Source organism: Octopus bimaculoides, chromosome 2 (genome assembly GCF_046866305.1).
Source record: "Octopus bimaculoides isolate indiv1 chromosome 2, ASM4686630v1, whole genome shotgun sequence".
In the NCBI taxonomy this organism is placed as follows: Eukaryota; Metazoa; Mollusca; class Cephalopoda; order Octopoda; family Octopodidae; genus Octopus; species Octopus bimaculoides.
Genome location: NC_142929.1, coordinates 98,015,199 through 98,034,105, shown reverse-complemented (window position 1 = coordinate 98,034,105; position 18,907 = coordinate 98,015,199). Strand labels below are relative to the sequence as shown.

Below are 18,907 nucleotides of genomic sequence, written 5' to 3'. Positions count from 1 at the left end.
ATATATAATTGACTAGATGAGAAAATAGATATAGAAAAGATATGAAAGCTAATTACCTCTCCAGTAAATCCCTTAGCCATTTTACGAAGAACATCTGGAGCAATTTTTGGAACTCTTTCACTATATTCTCCAATTAACCAAAGTATACTTGCTCGAGCCATAGGTATAGTAATATTGTCCACCATTTTAGCCATGTGTATAATGATATCTTTATGTTCAGAGGGCTGAAAATACCAAATAGTGTGGAGATTAATGTAGGTGCAATACAATTTCAATATAAAAATTTATGTAACAAACTGAAAAGAAATTAGAAATATCAAAAGATTATTTTATATATTTAAAAAAAATTTTCAGTCCTGTAATGAAATATTTTGATTAAACAGTGAAATATCAAAATTAAATTTCAACAGGAGAAATTCAATTTATTGATCTTATAATACATAATGTCCAATTATTACAATACAAACACAGATTTAGACAAACATTCTAATACGTCAGCAAGGTGACAACTTCACAAGATTTGTCAGGATACAACTCCTTTTAATAGTACACAATAATGATACTTCTTTAGTTTTAACATTATATTGAAGAGAAATTAATGTTCTGTCATACAAGGGTTCATTTAGCCATTAAAAATCTCTCATAAATTTAGAGTAGCACAATTATAACAAGACTATCATTTGACCCACTGCCTTATAGATGTTTAACCCTTTAGTGTTCACATTATTCTGCCAAAATTAATGCTTTTTTATCCACATTGTTTTGAACTAATCATGCATTATCTTGTAGCTATGAGATCTTGATGAGGTAGCTGTTAATTTTTAGAATGATATTGTAGGGTTGGTGTCAGAGACCAGATCTGACCAGTTTGAACATAAAACATTCAGAATACTTTTGGCCGGATATGGCCGGTTTAAATGCTAAAGGGTTAATAATCATTTGCAGGCATTTCTTTACTTCTCCCTTAGTACATTAGAACAAATCATCCATTGACAGATATTCTGAGCAGTGAAGTAAAAATATAAACTTTCTTTTGTGCTTGGCCCTATATTACACTTGTGTAATTCTTCACACGTACATTTGTTTAATATCTAATTTTCATGATAGTATAGCTTCAATAGGGAGTTTATTATTTAACACAGGATTTTATAACTGAATGCTCAACCCGTCACCAACTCTTACCCGTTTTTCAAATAAGAAATTTTTTTTGCTCCAGAGGAATTTGAAAGTGCAGATCTAGCAGGTGATTGTTGATAGGAAATGTCAATAAAGGTTGCCAGCTGTAGCCCAGCCACAAACATTGACATCAACATTTGTAGTTTGGCTTCAAACAATAATGTCACTGCTTATAGCCAAAAATTAGTGTAAACTGTAAACATGCATGCATATACATATATATAAATTAGAAACATTTTAACATTAAACTGAATATTTTTAGTAAAGTACATGTTTATTAAACTTTTATAAAGGAAAAGTTGACAGTGACTTTGAAGATTTGGCTTGCTAGCCTTTGTGTGTATGTGTGTGTGTGTGTGTGTGTGTGTACTTCAAACTACTATCTACTTCTGTAGAATGTGTGGCATCCCTGTAGCAAGACATCTATGCTTGCCACTCCATCATACTTAGCATTGATATAAAGTCACCTCCTCCCACCTTGAATATGATTACAAGTAAGTTCACAACCATCAATTTGCCGTGAAGAAAGTCCACCGTGAAGAAAGTCCGCCGTGAAGAAAGTCCACCGCAAGGGAAGTTTACCAAAAAAATATATAGTATCTCACCATTAATAGTTAAAAGTCTTTTATTGAAAAAATACAAAAGTAGTGGAAACCCTGCAGTGAACTGATAACAGTGAACTAACCAGACATGTTTGAATATATCTCTTCACCTAATAGCGAGAGCTTTTTCCTTTTTCCCTGTTCTCTTTTCCAGTCTTGCAAATTACTTAGCAACCTCACTAATGCTGGTGATACAAAAAAGTGTACCCAGTACTCACTGTTAAGTGGTTGGCATTAGGAAGGGCATCTAACCATAGAAACCATGCCAAAGCTAAAACCAGAGCTTGGCATAGTCCTGCAGCTTGTATCCTGTCAAACTGCCAGTGTGGAAAACAGACATTAAATGATGATGATGACAATGATATATATACACACACACACACACACACACACACACACAAATACACATGATGAGCTTCCTTCTCTTTACAGCTACCAAATTCCCTGGTCTGGAACTGAAGCAGAAGACACATGCCTAAGCCACTGCACAGTGAGGCTGATCAGAAAGCCACATGGTTGACAAGTGAGCTTCTTAACCATACAGCCATGTCTGTGCCTATAAATAAACTATAAACCAAACTATTTTGGCTGAAATAAAGTCAGACTAATTTCAAATTTTTTTTTTAAACAGATTTTAGTAGATTCCTTAAATAATTATTTTTTATTTGTTTCAAGTCATTGGACAACAGACTGTTGGGTCACAGCCCTGATGAGGTTTAGTCAAATAAATCAACCCCAGTACTTATCTTTTAAGTCTGGTACTTATTCTATTGGGTTCTTTTGCTAAACCCTAAGTAATGGGGGATGTAAACAAACCAACACCAGTTGTCAAGCAGTGGAAGGAGAGATGCAAACACAAAGACACACACACATCCAGGCTTCTTTCAGTTTTTGTCTGCCAAATCCACATATAAAGCTGCGGCTGTAGAAGACATTTCTACAAGCATTGGGACTGCACCCAAAAGCATGTGGTTGGGAAGCAAACTTCTTAATGACATAGGTTTGCTCATATTTTAGTTGATAAATTTTTTTTAAAAACGAAGATGTGTCAGACCATAAAATCAAATATAAATACTAATTTAAATAAAGAACCTGGAAATAATTTGAAAATCAATTTATTAATCCTGGAAATGTCACCTCATTGCAAACAGAACTGAAATACAAAACTAATCTAAAATGGATTAAAGTAATTACTAACAATACTAATATTGAGTGAACATAAATCAAGTCCAAATTCCAGTAATATAAACAAAATAACAATGGTTTAGAAAAATTCATCTGAATGGATTAATTCAATTTCTTATAGTTACGTTAATTTAGAAAAATTAGAGATCAGTATTCTGTAATAAAATGTTAGAAAGATATAATGTTGAAATTAGATCATGGTACCTTAAGTTCTAAAGAGCATTGATTCTGATTACAATTACTTAAATAATATTGAAAGTTAAGCATTAAACAAGATGTGAATTGCGAATTATGACAATAAATTGGACATTATCCTACATACTAAAAGTTTTTTAAGGAGCCTGTATACCACATATATTTGTTTTTTTGCATTACTCTTATTATTGTAAAATTTCAAATACTTTACATAAGGAGGTCTATTTAGAAAAATTATTCATCTTGAAATAAAAATGTGCTAATACATTTTAAAATAAAAAAGGTTTAGGAAATAGGAAAACAGAGAAATTTATTGGCCTGATATTTGTGAATGTGAACTACCACTATTTGCTTTTAAATTCTAATCTTTTCTGTACCTTAAATTTGGTGGGAAAATGGAGTGGAGGAACTTCGGAGAACATACACAACTATCATTAATTTAGTTTCAATGAAGAAACAAGACATTATACCAAAAAGCTCGAGGTTGCCCATCCTTTCATCATAATTTCATATATTGTTCATACTGTGATTACAACCTTGTTATAAATAATTGTAGAAACATTGCAAAGGCCTCATGGTTTAATGGGGAACTGGAGAACTGCTGTCTTATGTCACTCACAACTGGTTTCACACTCAAGAAATTTGACAAAATCAACATTGTCCATGACATCAACAAAGCATTTGACTATATCTAGCATGAAACATTCCTAACTAAACTTTCTACTTTCTTGTGTTGAAAGATTTTTACCAGATTGTGTCATTACAGTGCACGTGTTAAAAACTCATTCTGATCCACACTATCAAGCCTGCGGTTCCGCAAAGTTTCACTATGTCCCTAACATTCTTCCTTAAATACATTAAAAATGACCTGCTGGCTATCACCTCAAACAATGCTCATTCCTATAACTCTTCATTCCTCTCTAACCATAAATGACATCCATATGCAACCTAGATACTTCATATCAAACCTACACAACATCTATGAGCAGAAACCTTGCAAACATTATCCAATGTGTTCATGACAACACAAATATCATACATTGCACATATCAATAAAGCAATCATGTACCTCATCTCCTCTAACTGTGGGCAACAGGCAATTACAAATACTAGGCCTCTCAATTTCTAAGATTTTCTGGAGTCACTACATTCATAATAAAGAAAAAAATGCTACATCACAAAGACCTGACTTGGTTTCATCAGAACTAAAACATCAGATGTGATTAGTTGCTGTTTCTCTACAAAGTTCAAATGATACTCAGAGTAGAATATTACACTCACAATTGGAACACTATATTGTTGTTGTTGCTGCTATCACTACTACAACACAAACAAACATCTTAGACTACATCCAAAGAAAGACTATTTGGTTGATTAGACTTACTCATCAATATATTTCAACCTCTGGCTCACATACATGCTGTTTTTTCACTGCTTATTCTATCACTACTGAGAAGCACAGGGTATTGTGCATCTCAGTAGTGATAACTTGTGTCAGAGCAAGCTAGAAATCACTTCCCACCAAACCTATTTGTCACTCTGCTTCTTGTTACTCATACTTCTCCTCTCAAAATATCACACTGACCCAAGTTCCCAATTCTTCTTCTTTAGAACATAATCACTCCCTCTGGAATTCCTGTCCTGCCCATATTTTTTCTGCAGTCAATCTTAGTCATTTGAAGGTCATGAGTGTAGCTCTCTTTCACTTGATTAAACTAGAAAAGGGAAAAAAACCACCAGTCTGCATCACCCAAACATATGATATATTCAAACTACTGTAACATTTGTTTCTATGTTAAGAACCCCTTCAGACTTATCAGCATTAATTAGAGCTAGACTGGACTTAAGTAAATGTCCAGAATCACAAAACTAGTATTACATTGTTTTATGGGGTACAATGTTTTGCTTCTCTAGCTCATTCTTGCAATCTTTTCTACACTTCAAAACTATCCAGAACTCAATGGATCATAAAATACATATCATAAGTAAAGAATAAAATAAAAAGTTTAGGAAGGTATAACAATGCAATATAGAACAAAAAATGAACTGTATACCTGTTGTAACTTGGTAAACTATAGTCCGATGATATTTCGGAATTAGAATTCCTTCTTCAGATCTTATTTGTTGGAGTCTCTGCAGACTCCAGCAAATAAGATCTGAAGAAAGAATTCTAATTCCGAAATATCATCGGACTATAGTTTACCAAGTTACAACAGGTATACAGTCCATTTTTTGTTCTATATTGCATTGTTATACCTTCCTAAACTTTTTATTCTTTACAAACAATACACAATGCTTCAAGCGAACTACAATACTCTCCTAAAGAATAAAATGTTTCGAATGGTACAACAATGCACTATAATACAAACAATGGGCTATATACCTGTTGTAATTTAACAATCCATAGTCTGATAACATTTCAGAATAACATTCCTTCCTCAGATATCCCTAGGAATTCATGGAGTTGCTGCTATAATCAATTTAAGTATTTTAGGATTTATGTAAATAATAGTGTGTATGGTTGCTTAGTCCCCAGTTACTCTGCATCCAGCAAAGCTATGGACAAAGGTATTCCAGCCTTGGCCATCTCATCCCATGTTTTTTTTTTATCAAACAGTACAAGACCAATGTGTCTTTCTTTTCTTTAAGTTAGGAGGGTGTGGTTTTCTTAAATCAGTAGGTTAAGAGAAATTTGGTTGCTATAGTAAGTTATCCAACAGTATAGACATTCCTTGTGGGCCCATGTGTGTGACTAAATAGATACGGATAAATATTAACATGAGATAGAGAAAAGCATCTAGTCAATCTAACAAGATTCAGAACAGTAATGAAACATAGGCTTACAAGAAGTACTTCTGTTACCTATCATTGTGCATAATTCTGAAAGTGTCCAGCAATTAATTATCATGCCATGTGTTTCAATCCATGTTATTCACTACACACAATTAAAGTCTAAGACAGAATCAGTGCCAAAGAAGGAACATTCATCTATGGGGAATTAGATGTACAGAAGAATTTAATACCAAGGTTTTCTCAAAATAATCTTACACTTCTTAAAAATGATAAGCTGCCAGATAATACATACAAATTTTATCAGTCACTTACTTATATATATATATATATATATATATATATATATATATATATATATATACACACATATATATGAAATTAACAGCCAAGATTTTAATATAAACCATATTTAATGGTGCATACTTGTAAACTATATTTTAAGATTGTTAAACATAATTAAAGAACTGTCAGGAATTGAACCAGACATCTCTTTCTTGCATAGTAAGCAGATGTGCTATCATTTATATCACACTGAATTCAATTCTTTCCACTTTCAAACTGAGATTAAAATATTGATAGGGATGGGGTCAGTTCAATCTTGTCTATATATGCAACTAAAACAAGAAATGCAGCTGTGGTAATCATTAATTGAAGACACCTAACTCTGTATATGAAGTCGGTGACAAACTCTGCATCAGACATGTAAAAAGACTATTGATACAGGTGTTCAATGTCATAGAAAACCAATTGTGCTTCAGTTTGGGAAGGAAAGTTGTGAAGCCAGGGTAGTGTATATGATAGCACATGTGCCCAATAAGCAAATTATCATATATTACACAAATATATGTATGTAGATGTACACTAATGTGCATTACTACAAATCTCAACCTTTATATATTCAGACAAGAAAATATTATCCGTAAACAGAAATCTTTAACTTAACACTAGCATTCTACAAGACAGTAAATGTATTAAAAATTCAGACTAGAGTAAAAAATAATTTAATTACATATTGACAACCCAGACAAAAATATTAAGTAGTGATGGAGGTGGTAGTGGTGGTGGTGATGTGTACGAGTGCGTGCACCTGCACAAAAGTATCAAGCATGCTATTAAACTCATGCATGTAAATTTGATATTTATGCATCAACCTAACTCAATGATGAAACTTTTAAAATTTCTCTGTGGTGTGCATTTCTGGAGAATATAAACCTAACATGTTTTATGGTATAAAGAAGATGGTAATAAAATAGCAGCAATCGATATAAAGCGGATTGTTAAAACAAACACATACACACATGTATATACACATAATAAATTCCAAAATTCTGTGAAGAAAAATAACCATGGAAAAAAAAATTACATAAGACAACAGAAGAAACCAGCAGAGGGAAGGGAAGAAAGAAAATGTCATTTGGTGTTAAAATAAAATTCAGCAATTGTTGAAAATGAATGATTTTATAATTATTATAAATAATAATAGTAATATAAATAAGATCTAGAAAAAGGCTATGAAGGAAAAAATGATTGATTTAAAGAACAGAACAAATCAGCAAAGCATACCATAAACATGACTGCTGTTCAAAACCAAAAAGAATTTTTTAAATGATAGCTGAACTATAAAGAAAGAAACGAAAAAATATATATATATATCAGGAGAAAGAGAAGGCAAATAAAATTGTTGAATAATTAAAAAAAAATTTTTTTTTAATGGAAGAGATTGCAGCAGTTCAGCTTCCTAGGTAAGATAGGTTCCAAGTAAGAATGGAAACAAAGCCAGAAGAATGATCCATGAGGTGAAGTAAGTAGGTTTAAGTGTAAGATGAAACCAAGCCACAGACAGAATTGATCCACCAATAACAAGGAAGGCAAAATATTTCAGGATCTAAATGCCATAGACGTCAAGCGATAAGATATGGTTAAACTGAAATGCTTACACTAAGTTTATATCACTTCCATCTAATCTAAGATAAATACAGTTATAGATATTATCATACTGTTATGAGGATGCTAAAACATAGTTTGAACATAGGTGTGATAAAGACAACAATATTTATTCTAAAAATTACAAACATTTGTTAATATTTACTTATTAGGCTAACTGGAGTGAAATTAGATAATAAATAAGTAAATAGTTTGTGTTTTGTCTTACTTAACACAGTTTCTGCTAATTAGTATGAATATCAATCATACTCACACACATGCATACAGGCATACATACACAGGTATGTGCACGTACGCATGCACATGCACAAAGTTACATGAACTAATTCACAACATGGAAGTAACCAATCAAACATTTGGTGGTAACAGGTATTCAGCAAAATTTTTGTGGTCAATTCCCCAGCCACTTAACCTATTTTACTACCATAAAGGCATGATGAGCTGGTATGACCTTGGTAAAAGTCAAACTCAGAATTATAAAACACTTTCTGCGAGAAAAGTTAGTACTAACATACTTAATGCATTGAATATTAAAAGGCTACGAAGAAATAATCGTATGGCAAGGAAAATTAAACAATCAATAACTAATATAATATTTAGTTTGCTGGAAACTAAGGGAGACCACTGTGGATGTATTTTCATCCCATTCTGACTATGTCAATGAAACGCAACTTTCGTTGTACTTGCTGAAACAATGATGAAAGAATCCACTCAGTATATGTGCAAGTTTATACATTAGATTCTTCACTCAATCTTCATTGATGAGAGCTTTATAGTGAAACACGTCCAGAGTTGTTTCCCATGCTTACTAGAAAAATGGAAAATAGTATCAGTCTTTGGTTAATATTCATTTTGCATCATAGGCCGATTGTTCTAGTTACCTCCATGCACTAAATTTGTTAACTCATTGGCCCACCTTTACATCTAGTGATAAGGATTTAATAAACATTTACTAAGCTGTCTAACTACAGAAATTATTAGGGAGGTGTTGGGAATATAGCAACGAGGTTCTAATGTACAATAATAAATGGTGGTTTAAATACTGAACAATTTAAAAGAAGAGGTTTTTCTATGAAATAATCATAAGCAGTCATATATATTCTGCCTTACTAGTCATAAATTACTTGTTGTGAGTTAAGAATTGGATAAGTCAAACCTGCAATACCAAGCAACATTTGCATCAAAGTTAGAACAACTTCATGCAAAAATTGTTGACAATGTGGCAGGTATTGTCCTAGAGAAGTAAATTCGGCTCACTACTAATTTACAATGAGGTTATAAATGTTCTAACTCTTTTGATACCAAGCCACCTACGATTATTTCATAGGAAACCTCTTCTTTTGAAGTGTTCAGTATTTAAACTTCAATTTATTACTGTATGTTAAAACCTTAACATTTCAGTTGTGTACCAAACATCAGCTTAATAGGCTAGGCACAGGCATAACTAGACAGAGCTGTGTGGTTAAGAAGTCTGCTTCCCAAGTATGTACTTGGGTCCAGTTCACTCTGCAGCACTTTGGGTAAAAGTCTTCTACTATAGCCCTGGTCCAACTAAAACCTAGTGAGTGGACTTAGTAAAAGGAAACTGAAAGAGGCCATTTTGTGTGTGTGTGTGTGTGTGTGTGTGTTTATGTGTACTCTTGTCTTGACATCATGATTGTAAATGAGCATCATCATACAAGTGATGTTCATTTCCAATCTTCTGAGAAAAATGTGTCTGGCCATGGGGAAATATTACCTTGCTTGGAAACAGGTGAGGGTTGGTGACAAAAACGGTGTCTGGCAGTAAAAAAAAATCGCCTCAACAAATTCTGTCCGAGGACCTATGATGATGACGATGATGATGATTAATTAGTTTACTAAAGCCCTTCAAATTCCTGATTATGTTACACAATTGTTGAAAAAATAAGCAGTGTATTTTAACTGAAAGGGCTAAGTGAGGTTTCGGCTACTGAATAAACTGCTACACTAGAACTTCAAAGGGCAAAAACATTACTTTTATTTAATTGTTTTACTCCTTTATGGTTTATTCATAATGAGTATTTTCAAGCATTCATACAATGACTGATTTCAGAAGGGCAGAACTCAGACTCGCCAAAGCCTATATTCATAGCCTAATTATCAATGAATAAATGTGTGTGTGAGTGAGACTGCATATGTAAGAGATAGTATGAATGATTACATATGCGATTGCGGGTGTATATGATTGTAAGTGTAATTGTGTGGGTGTGTATGAATGTAGAGATGCATGAGTGTGAAATATGTATTTGTATGCCTGTGCTAGTCACAGAAAACAATTCTCCAATTAAAACTACTAAGTGTATAGCTGAAGAAAATAACCAAGTATAAAGTTTGGCTGAAAGTACATAAACGAATACAACATAATTACTAATATACAAACGTACAATGAGGACTGGTTTTGGACTTCACTTTTACTGACATTGGTAAAGAGACAAACATGATGCAGAACAGAAAGTGTTTTATGTTTGTTAAATATAAAACAGTGAAGACTACTAGTTTGAGAAACATGGAAGCGTGTCTGTATCATGCACTAGAACATGTAATGACAATTTAACAGAATTTAAGAGTAAACTAGGTGTGGATGGGGAAATAATCATCATCATTTAATGTCCATGTTCCACGCTGTCATGGGTTGGATTGGTTGAGAGGATCTGATGGGTCCAAGGACTATATCAAGCTCCAATATCTGCTTTGATGTACTTTCCCTACTTAATGCCAACCACTTTACAGTATGTACTGGGTGCTTTATTTTTGGGGCTACCAGCACTACTGAGGTTGCCATGCAGTGCACAGGTCTAAAAACTCTAAGGGAGTGGGGAGATTGTCTTTATGCTAGGGTATAAGAGGCTAAGTTATGAGAGAAGAGAGATGAGGGCAGGGCAGGTTCTTAAAGGAGAGCTATACAGTTACTCACATTTAGTAGGGGAGGAAGAGAATGAGCAGTAGGAACTACAAAGAAATGGATATCAGAGATGAGGAGGCTGGGTGGTGCCTCAAGGCCTGAGGTGAATAGAAGTAGATGGTTAGGAGGTTTGCAAAATTGTATGGGGAACAAGAGATGAGGGCACAATTTTGGTGGAGAGGGCTAGTTGATAACATCAGCCCCAGTTGATAACCAATACTTATTTATTCACCTTGAAAGGATGAAAGACAGTCGACTCCAGCAACATTTGAACTCAGAACATAACGCCAGAAGAAATGCTGCTAAGCATTTTAATTGGTGTACTAATGATCCTACCAGCTTGTCACTTTACAATAATAATGTGCTACAGGGGTATAGTTGATTATATCTACCTCAGTACATGACTGGTACTTATTCTATCAACCTCTTAGAAGATGATGAGCAAAGTTGATTCTAGTGAGATTTAAACTCAGAATGCAACTAAATACCTCCAAGCATTCTATCCAATGCTCAACCATTTCTACAACCTCAATAAGATCAATGATTTCTAACTGAAGCATAAGGGTACAAATTTACAAAGGGGTGTGTGTAGTCAATTAAACTGACTTAATATATGACTCGTATTCATTCTATCAATCCCAAAGGATGATATAGTTAAAAATAAATAAATAAAAACATTTTTAATGAAATTTGACAGAATCTGAACTCAAAATGTAAAAGGTTGTTACAAAATGCTACAATTCTTTACCAATCCCACCAATCCATTTTGGTCTGATATCCTAGTATTTTTGCAATTCCACTACCCTCGAAAATAATTTCTAACATTGGCAAAAGCCAGACTCTATCCCCACTCCCACCAGAGATAAACGGGTTTAGTTACTTAAATCAACTCCAATATTTGACTCAGCAGGTCTTCTCAAGCATATCATATCACCCGATGCTTCAACGGTACTTTTAAATGAGCCGATCATGTAACACTGGCATCAGCCATGGCTGCAATCTCACTTTACTTGCTGGGTCTTCTCAATCACAACCTATTTCCAAAGGTCTTAGGCACAAGGTTAGTAATTCTGAGAGGATGAAGATAATTACATGGACTCCTTAATAGTCACAATAACAATCACAATAACATCAGCAGAAGGTCCATACTAGAAATCATCAGTGGGAACAATTAGACTGAGCCCCAGTATTTGACTAGTACTTTATCTGACCCCCAAGAAGATGAAAGGAAAAGTTGATCTCAACAGAATTTGAACTCAGAATCTAAAAAGTTGTAACTAAATAATACAAGGCATGGTATCTGACCCTCTAATAATTCTCCCAGTCTAAATAATAAATGAACAGCTGTTGATACAAAATATCTTACATTCACCCTTAAAAATTTTATCAATAGAATAAACGGAATAATATAAGTTTGTACTATAATATATACTGCTTCAAAGTAATCAGGGCAGATGTCTGAGAACATGTTTAATATGGGTGTAGTAGATATGTCAACATTAAATTCCTTTGACACTGAGCCAAACAAAATTCTACCTTAATTTTCATGACACTACATTACACATCTTCCTTATATTTTGATACCTACACAAACATCTAAATACATTACCAACATTCTAGAACAATGAATGAAGCACTGCCTTAGAAATAAAGAACTATATTGGTTATTCTAGTCAAACAAAAATCTCTTTCCAAACTATATGCAACATGGAATGTCACATTAGACCAAAATTCTGAACTGCATTAACAATCATCTCCAAGAAGTCATAACTATCACACACTGAACTACCACAAGAATCTTCTGTATATGAACTATGAATTAGTTTTTATGTCTTGGGTCAATATAGCAACTGAATATCTCTCAACAAACTCCTTGTTTTAAAAATAGAGTTCATGATTTAAGTCCTAAATCTTGGGACAAGACACAATAGAGACAGAATGGGAATATCTAAAAAAACACACAGTGAATATTTTGTTCCATCTAATACTCCTATGTTAAATGCTTGCTTAAGCAAAACTGACTTATTTAACAGTGACAAAAAAAAAAAAAAAAAAAAAAAGAACAAATTGCCTAATTGACACATGTACTCAACTATATGACATACTTTATAGTTAGGTCTCACATTGAACTGAAATATGCCATATCTGAGGTGATGTGGATTACTTCTCGACAGTTTAATTTATCACAGGTCAGAAAAATAGAAGGAATGATAGTGATTACTTGTCAAGAAAAGAGAGGAGCAATGCATAAGCATTAGAGTTATGAATGAATAGATACAGGCATATTGGCTGTGAAATTATAGATGTGTAGTTGTGTAAAAACAATTATATGTATATATATATATATATATACACACACATATGTGTATGTACATGTATAACACACAAATGTATGTGTACATATGTATGCCAAGACAGATTGGAAGAGACAAAGTTAAAATAACTGTAATTTATATGCAATCACAAGTTTCACTGAGATAAATTTCACATGTGGAAAGATAGGTAGGATAGTACACAATAAGGTAGTCAAAGAGACCCCTTAATGTGAGATATGAAATATTGGCATTGCAAAATCTTGTTCAACAATTAAAAACTGTTTTGTCCCAGCTCAACCCAAAATAAATCAGCATATCATTTGTGACACCTGATAAAAGTGAAGGTGCTTTCAGAAAGCAACAAAATGTATAGATATGAGGAATAAGAAAAAATAACAGTTAAAGAAATTCCAATTTTCATGTATGAACTAACATCAAAAGTATTATATCTATATAATGGAAAATATAAGCAAGCAGAGACATTGTGAAAGCTTTAAGAAGAATAAATTTAGAAAAAATGAATAAGTAAATAAATGAAAGTGCTTCAGGTTTCGTACCTTTTGCTTACAAGTTACCTGAAAATGATAATGTGCAAGACCACGTTATGATAGAACATCAAGTATACAGTCTAATAATATGAAGTAAATGAACAGGTATTGTACAAATGTTTATCTAAAATTTAATCCATGTCATCAATGGCTGTAAAAAAAATTAACATACTGCATTAACATTTCCTAAGAATATTGATTACTTTAGCATAGAAAAATCAGAGTGAGGATTTAACAAGATTAGTTTCTAATGATACATCGTTTTGATGACTAATTTATAAAAAATAGTTTCTTAGATTTAATTATTTCAAAACCACAATATGAATAATGTATATTAATTACCCGAGTAAGAATAGGTATCTTTCTATTTTAATAGCAATAATTTGAAGCCTTAATGAATTAGTTTCAATTTTCACTAATACCAGTTAACAACAGGAATTACTTAACAGTCTCAATCTTAACCATTTAGAGACAGTTATGAGGAAAGAATGCACAGTAAGATGTCATAAAATATGGAGTGAGCTGTTGATAGCAACTTGGAAATCTCAAATCTCCTCAAACTTAAAAAAGAAACCAAAGAACTTTCAATTAATTGAAGTAATGTTTGTTTTTGTTTTTTTTCTTAAATCAGTGACTGACAGACACAACAGTATTTACATGCTATGGCTGTTTCATGATCGTCAGTTCAGTTTTACAAACATCACTAACTAAACTAGTTCTTATGCACATCCAATTACGGTTTCTAAAACAAATAATTTTGAAAGTTGCTTATTGCAGGTTCTTATAATACAGATGTTATTTAACTCTGATCACACAAACCTACAATCAAATATGTTCCAACTGTATTAATGCCAGCCTTAATTCATGTATAGTGTATCCAGTGTGTCCTGTCCTTTTTAAGCATGTAAAGAGTGATTTAAAGATTTAATCTTTGTTTATAATAAGTTACAGTCTGCAGAGAGGCTCCTTTATAGGCTTATGCAAAAAAAAAATCAATACCAACAATGAAAAGTTAAAGCCAGCTATAATGAATGGTCTTGAAATGGTTAAACAAGACAAAAGACAATGAAGATATAGTCTACAATGTTGATTATCTGTATCTTGTATAATTTGCAGCAACTTCTCAGATCAAAACTAAGTCCAGATCAAGAAACCAAATATCACTGACGCAAGAAATTTAGAGATCTAACACATGTAGCATTTAGAAATATTTAAACCCATTATTAGCAATGAAGTAAGAAGAATGCAGTCACTTTACAAGTTTTGTTTTTTAAGGTAACACATATAATACCTCCCTACTAAGATTAGGTAGATGTTAGCAGAATTTCTATTGAAATCTTTGTTAGCAACATTAAACACACTTTTTTAGTATGGATATGAATTAAAAAAGAAGCTCACCTGCATCTGAAGCAATTTCTTAATAACAACAACACTTTCAGCAACAACAGCTTCTGCAACACAACATAAGCCACAAGTTTTATTTAAACTAGAGAAACTGTGTAAACCAAAACATCATTGGGAAAAAGTGTTAAAATAACAGCCATCTCTTTCCTTTGTGATAGTAAAAAGAAAGAGACATGGAGGTGCTAACTATAAGAGGCTTTGGATAAGCAATGTAAATGGGCAGTTTTCATAATTAGGTGATATTTCCTTGCCAAGATTAAAACTCATGAAAGGACAGCAAATTGTATCTCACTAAGATATTCATTTACAACTATGTGGTCTGGCTTATTAAGAATTTAGTATCCTTTCCAGAAACACCATCTGTTACTGTTATTAAAATATGAAATGAAGGCCTAGCAATAGTAACTAGCATACCAACACATACAACTAACTTGACCAACTGCAACATAAAATATGGTGTGAAAACATTTATTTTACAATAAAGAAATCTTGGAAAAAGGCTATTTACCATCTCTATTTGACATAAGGTGGACCAATCCATTGAGACAAGCATCTGTGATCTCAGCAATATTGCTAGCACAACGACCAATTGCCTGAATTGTGGCTGCAGCAAATGCTTTGTCTGCACTGGTTACATAGGTCTACAAATATAAAATTAGACAATTTAACATTTAAATTGAGGAGTTTTAAAAAAGTTCTACCAATTTGGAATTTCAGTTGAATATTTTTTAATTTTAAGTGCTGTAGCTGTATCTTCTATCCTACCTCTACTGCTACCACTGCACCATGTCTCACTACTTTCTTTAATCAGAAGTGCATGTATGTAGAACATACTTTCTCTTCCTGGTTGTCATTCAGCTGCTAAACTGAAAGAGGTCAAACTAAATATTAGCTTCATTAACCTGATCCATTTATTCCTATCCTTTATTCTACAAAGAACTGAAAAGAGATATGAGAATGGCCCATCTTCTTCAAATTCTTTCAATTATCAATTTTATATGAAAAGTTGAAAATTTAAATATTTATATCAAAATTTGATTTTTTTCAAATATTGACTGCTAAACTTTGATATACAACTAACACCTATATTTCAGTTATAGCTTAGTTTGAATTTTTGTTCTTTCTGTATCTAGAACCTTACAACTATTGTACCTTTATAATAAATTAACAGGGAGCAAACAGCCAACAAAATGATGACTGAGTTTGTGAGAGAAGAAGTGTCTGTGGTTGGACAATTCTTCAAATACCAAAAATTCTCAAGAAAACTATTAAGAATTTTTCACTATAACACTAAAAACCTATGATTTCAGTGACAGGATTTCATATTATTTTGACAACTTCTCATTACAATTTCTTTCCCTCAACTTTTTACTATAATAATATAGTTAACTCAAATGGGAGACATTTTGAAAATTTGGATATCTGTAATAATGTGTTTTGAATGGCACAATAATGCACTATAATAACAATAATGAACTATAATAATTGATGTAATTTAATCATCCATAGTCTGATATATTTTGGAATATAAAAATTCCTTCTTCAGATATCCTTAGGGATTGATCAATCAATCCCTAGGGATGTCTGAAGAAGGAATTTTTATATTCCGGAATATTATATCAAACTATGGATGATTAAATTACACCAGTTATTATAGTGCATTATTGTGCCATTCAAAACACATTATTACTAGTTATTATTATTGCTTACAAACAATACACAATGCTTCAAGCAAACTACAATACTCTCTTGGATATCTGTATATTATTGGATTAAGAGGTTTTCTGGGAGGCTTTTTAATACCAAGATGTCCTTCTTACAATAGAACTTTCAACAGTTAAAGTGAGAATGGTATCCACTGTTAAGCAAGCTGAGGCTTGCGAAATAACATGACTTCCTTGTAAAAACACATGAAATCATTACTCTACAGAACATAATCACAGTCTGCTATTATTATTATCATTATTTCACACAATATCAAATTACCAGATGTGGCACACACTTTACTCCAGTCTCCATGTGAAGCTTCTTGTAAAATATGAGTCTACCAATTAGTTTCTACATACAGATTGGCACTGAGTCACCAGTAAGGCATATTGAGATTAAGAATTTATTAAAACACCATCATCTACTTTGAGGTAGTCACCTAAGTCAGATATACCATGTGATATACCCATCTGAATACATAGGAAGATGAATACTCTGTTTTGAAATCAAACAGTATCTGCATTCTTTGTTTCTAAGAGAAGATATTCCTAAGGTACAGAAAAACACACCATACTTTTTCCTCAGTTGGCATGATCCATAAATTTATTACATAAAACCTCAATTAAAATTTACTGTTTTAATTTACTCTTCATTTAGAACATGATATAAATAAAATAATCAGATGTTATCAATACCAATGTAATAAAAATTATTTCCATTTGTGAAATGGAAATAATCTGCTTGTGGAAATATTTTTTATGCCCACCAGTTTATTTGAATTAGCAAATGCCTTGTGAAGTTATGATTAATAATTGTTTAAAATAAGAATATAGCTCTTAACTATGTAAGAAGGCTTTCAGTTTACTAAGTACTTTAAAGCCATTTTACACTTAAAAAATTCAAACAAATTTATAGATGTTTTTACAGTTATGCAAAATAATTTTCAAAGAAATAGAAAAAAAAAACAGCAGTAACTTTACCTGAAACTCTCGAAGAATAGTGGATATGTTTGTCTCTGTGGCAAGACTAGTCAAGATTTCTAGCTGCAAAAATATTTACAACCAAAATTATATATGTATGTGTACACACACATATACATATGTACACACACATACTAATACATATGTATATATATTTAAATGCATATGTTTGTGTGTGTGTGTGTGTGTGTGTGTGTGTGTGTGTGTGTGTGTGTGTGTGTACAAAAAATACAAACAGAAATCTGAAAATAACATTAAAATAAGAAAATACCAAATTTTGATTGTCTTAAAAAGGTTATTTAAAAAGTGTGTATGTGAGGAATATGGTTTTTATAAGTTAACATTTCTAATTCAAAACTGTCAAAATTTATGAGCCATTCATTATTAAAAAATATTGACACACAGAATGCTGTATGATTCTTTCATCTTAAAATGTCAGAAAAACAAAATAACATGTTGAAATCAAGAATATATCTTGCTGGAATTTTCCATATTCCTACCTCTTGAAATGTCAAAAAAATTCTTCATATTAAAATAGCTAAAGTAATATCTTTGAGTTAACTGGAGCCTGGTGTAGCCATCTGGTTCACCAGTCCTCAGTCAAATCGTCCAACCCATGCCAGCACGGAAAGCGGATGTTAAACGAGGATGATGATGATTAACACTAAAGTTAAGCTTCATAATTTACTGATATATGAAAGTAACTTTGTACAATTCACTTTTCTCCTATTTTTTTCTGTCTAGTTTTAGTGCAGGGTCAACATGTTTTTGACATTTCTCCAATAAACATGTTGATCCAACTGACATTGGAAGTTCTGTCACAATTAGCAGGTTCAAAGGACATATTTCCTACTGTGAGTGATAGGAGGCAAAATTTCAACTCAGAACACAAAGAGTGAGAACAGGTAACACAAAGGATCTTGTCCGACGCTCTAAGAATTTTAACAATCCAATGCCCAGAAATGATACTTTATTGACCCTAAAAATATGAAAGACAAAATTGACTTATGTGGGACTGAGATTTGAACTTAAGCCAAAACAAATACCACAATCTTTGTATCCAATGTTCAACATCCATTTTTTCCATGGTAGCAAGAGTGAAATCTTTCTGCAAGTAGCTGTTTTTAGAGCCTTT

The 18,907-nt window shown here is 32.4% G+C and overlaps 1 protein-coding gene across 2 annotated transcripts in view; it reads right to left on the bottom strand.

The window, feature by feature from the left end:
* Positions 1 to 18,907, bottom strand: part of LOC106869107 (AP-3 complex subunit beta-2) — a 56,538-nt gene that overhangs the window by 13,905 nt on the left and 23,726 nt on the right. Inside the window, exons 12-16 of one of the 2 annotated variants that reach the window (XM_014914647.3) lie at positions 17,773 to 17,835; positions 15,594 to 15,726; positions 15,080 to 15,132; positions 13,691 to 13,708; positions 57 to 224 (exon numbers count right to left, since the gene is read on the bottom strand). In XM_014914647.3, the coding sequence (XP_014770133.1) occupies positions 57 to 224; positions 13,691 to 13,708; positions 15,080 to 15,132; positions 15,594 to 15,726; positions 17,773 to 17,835 (435 nt within the window). The remainder of the gene's footprint in view (positions 1 to 56; positions 225 to 13,690; positions 13,709 to 15,079; positions 15,133 to 15,593; positions 15,727 to 17,772; positions 17,836 to 18,907) is intronic. The other variant, XM_014914648.3, reaches the window with a different exon arrangement.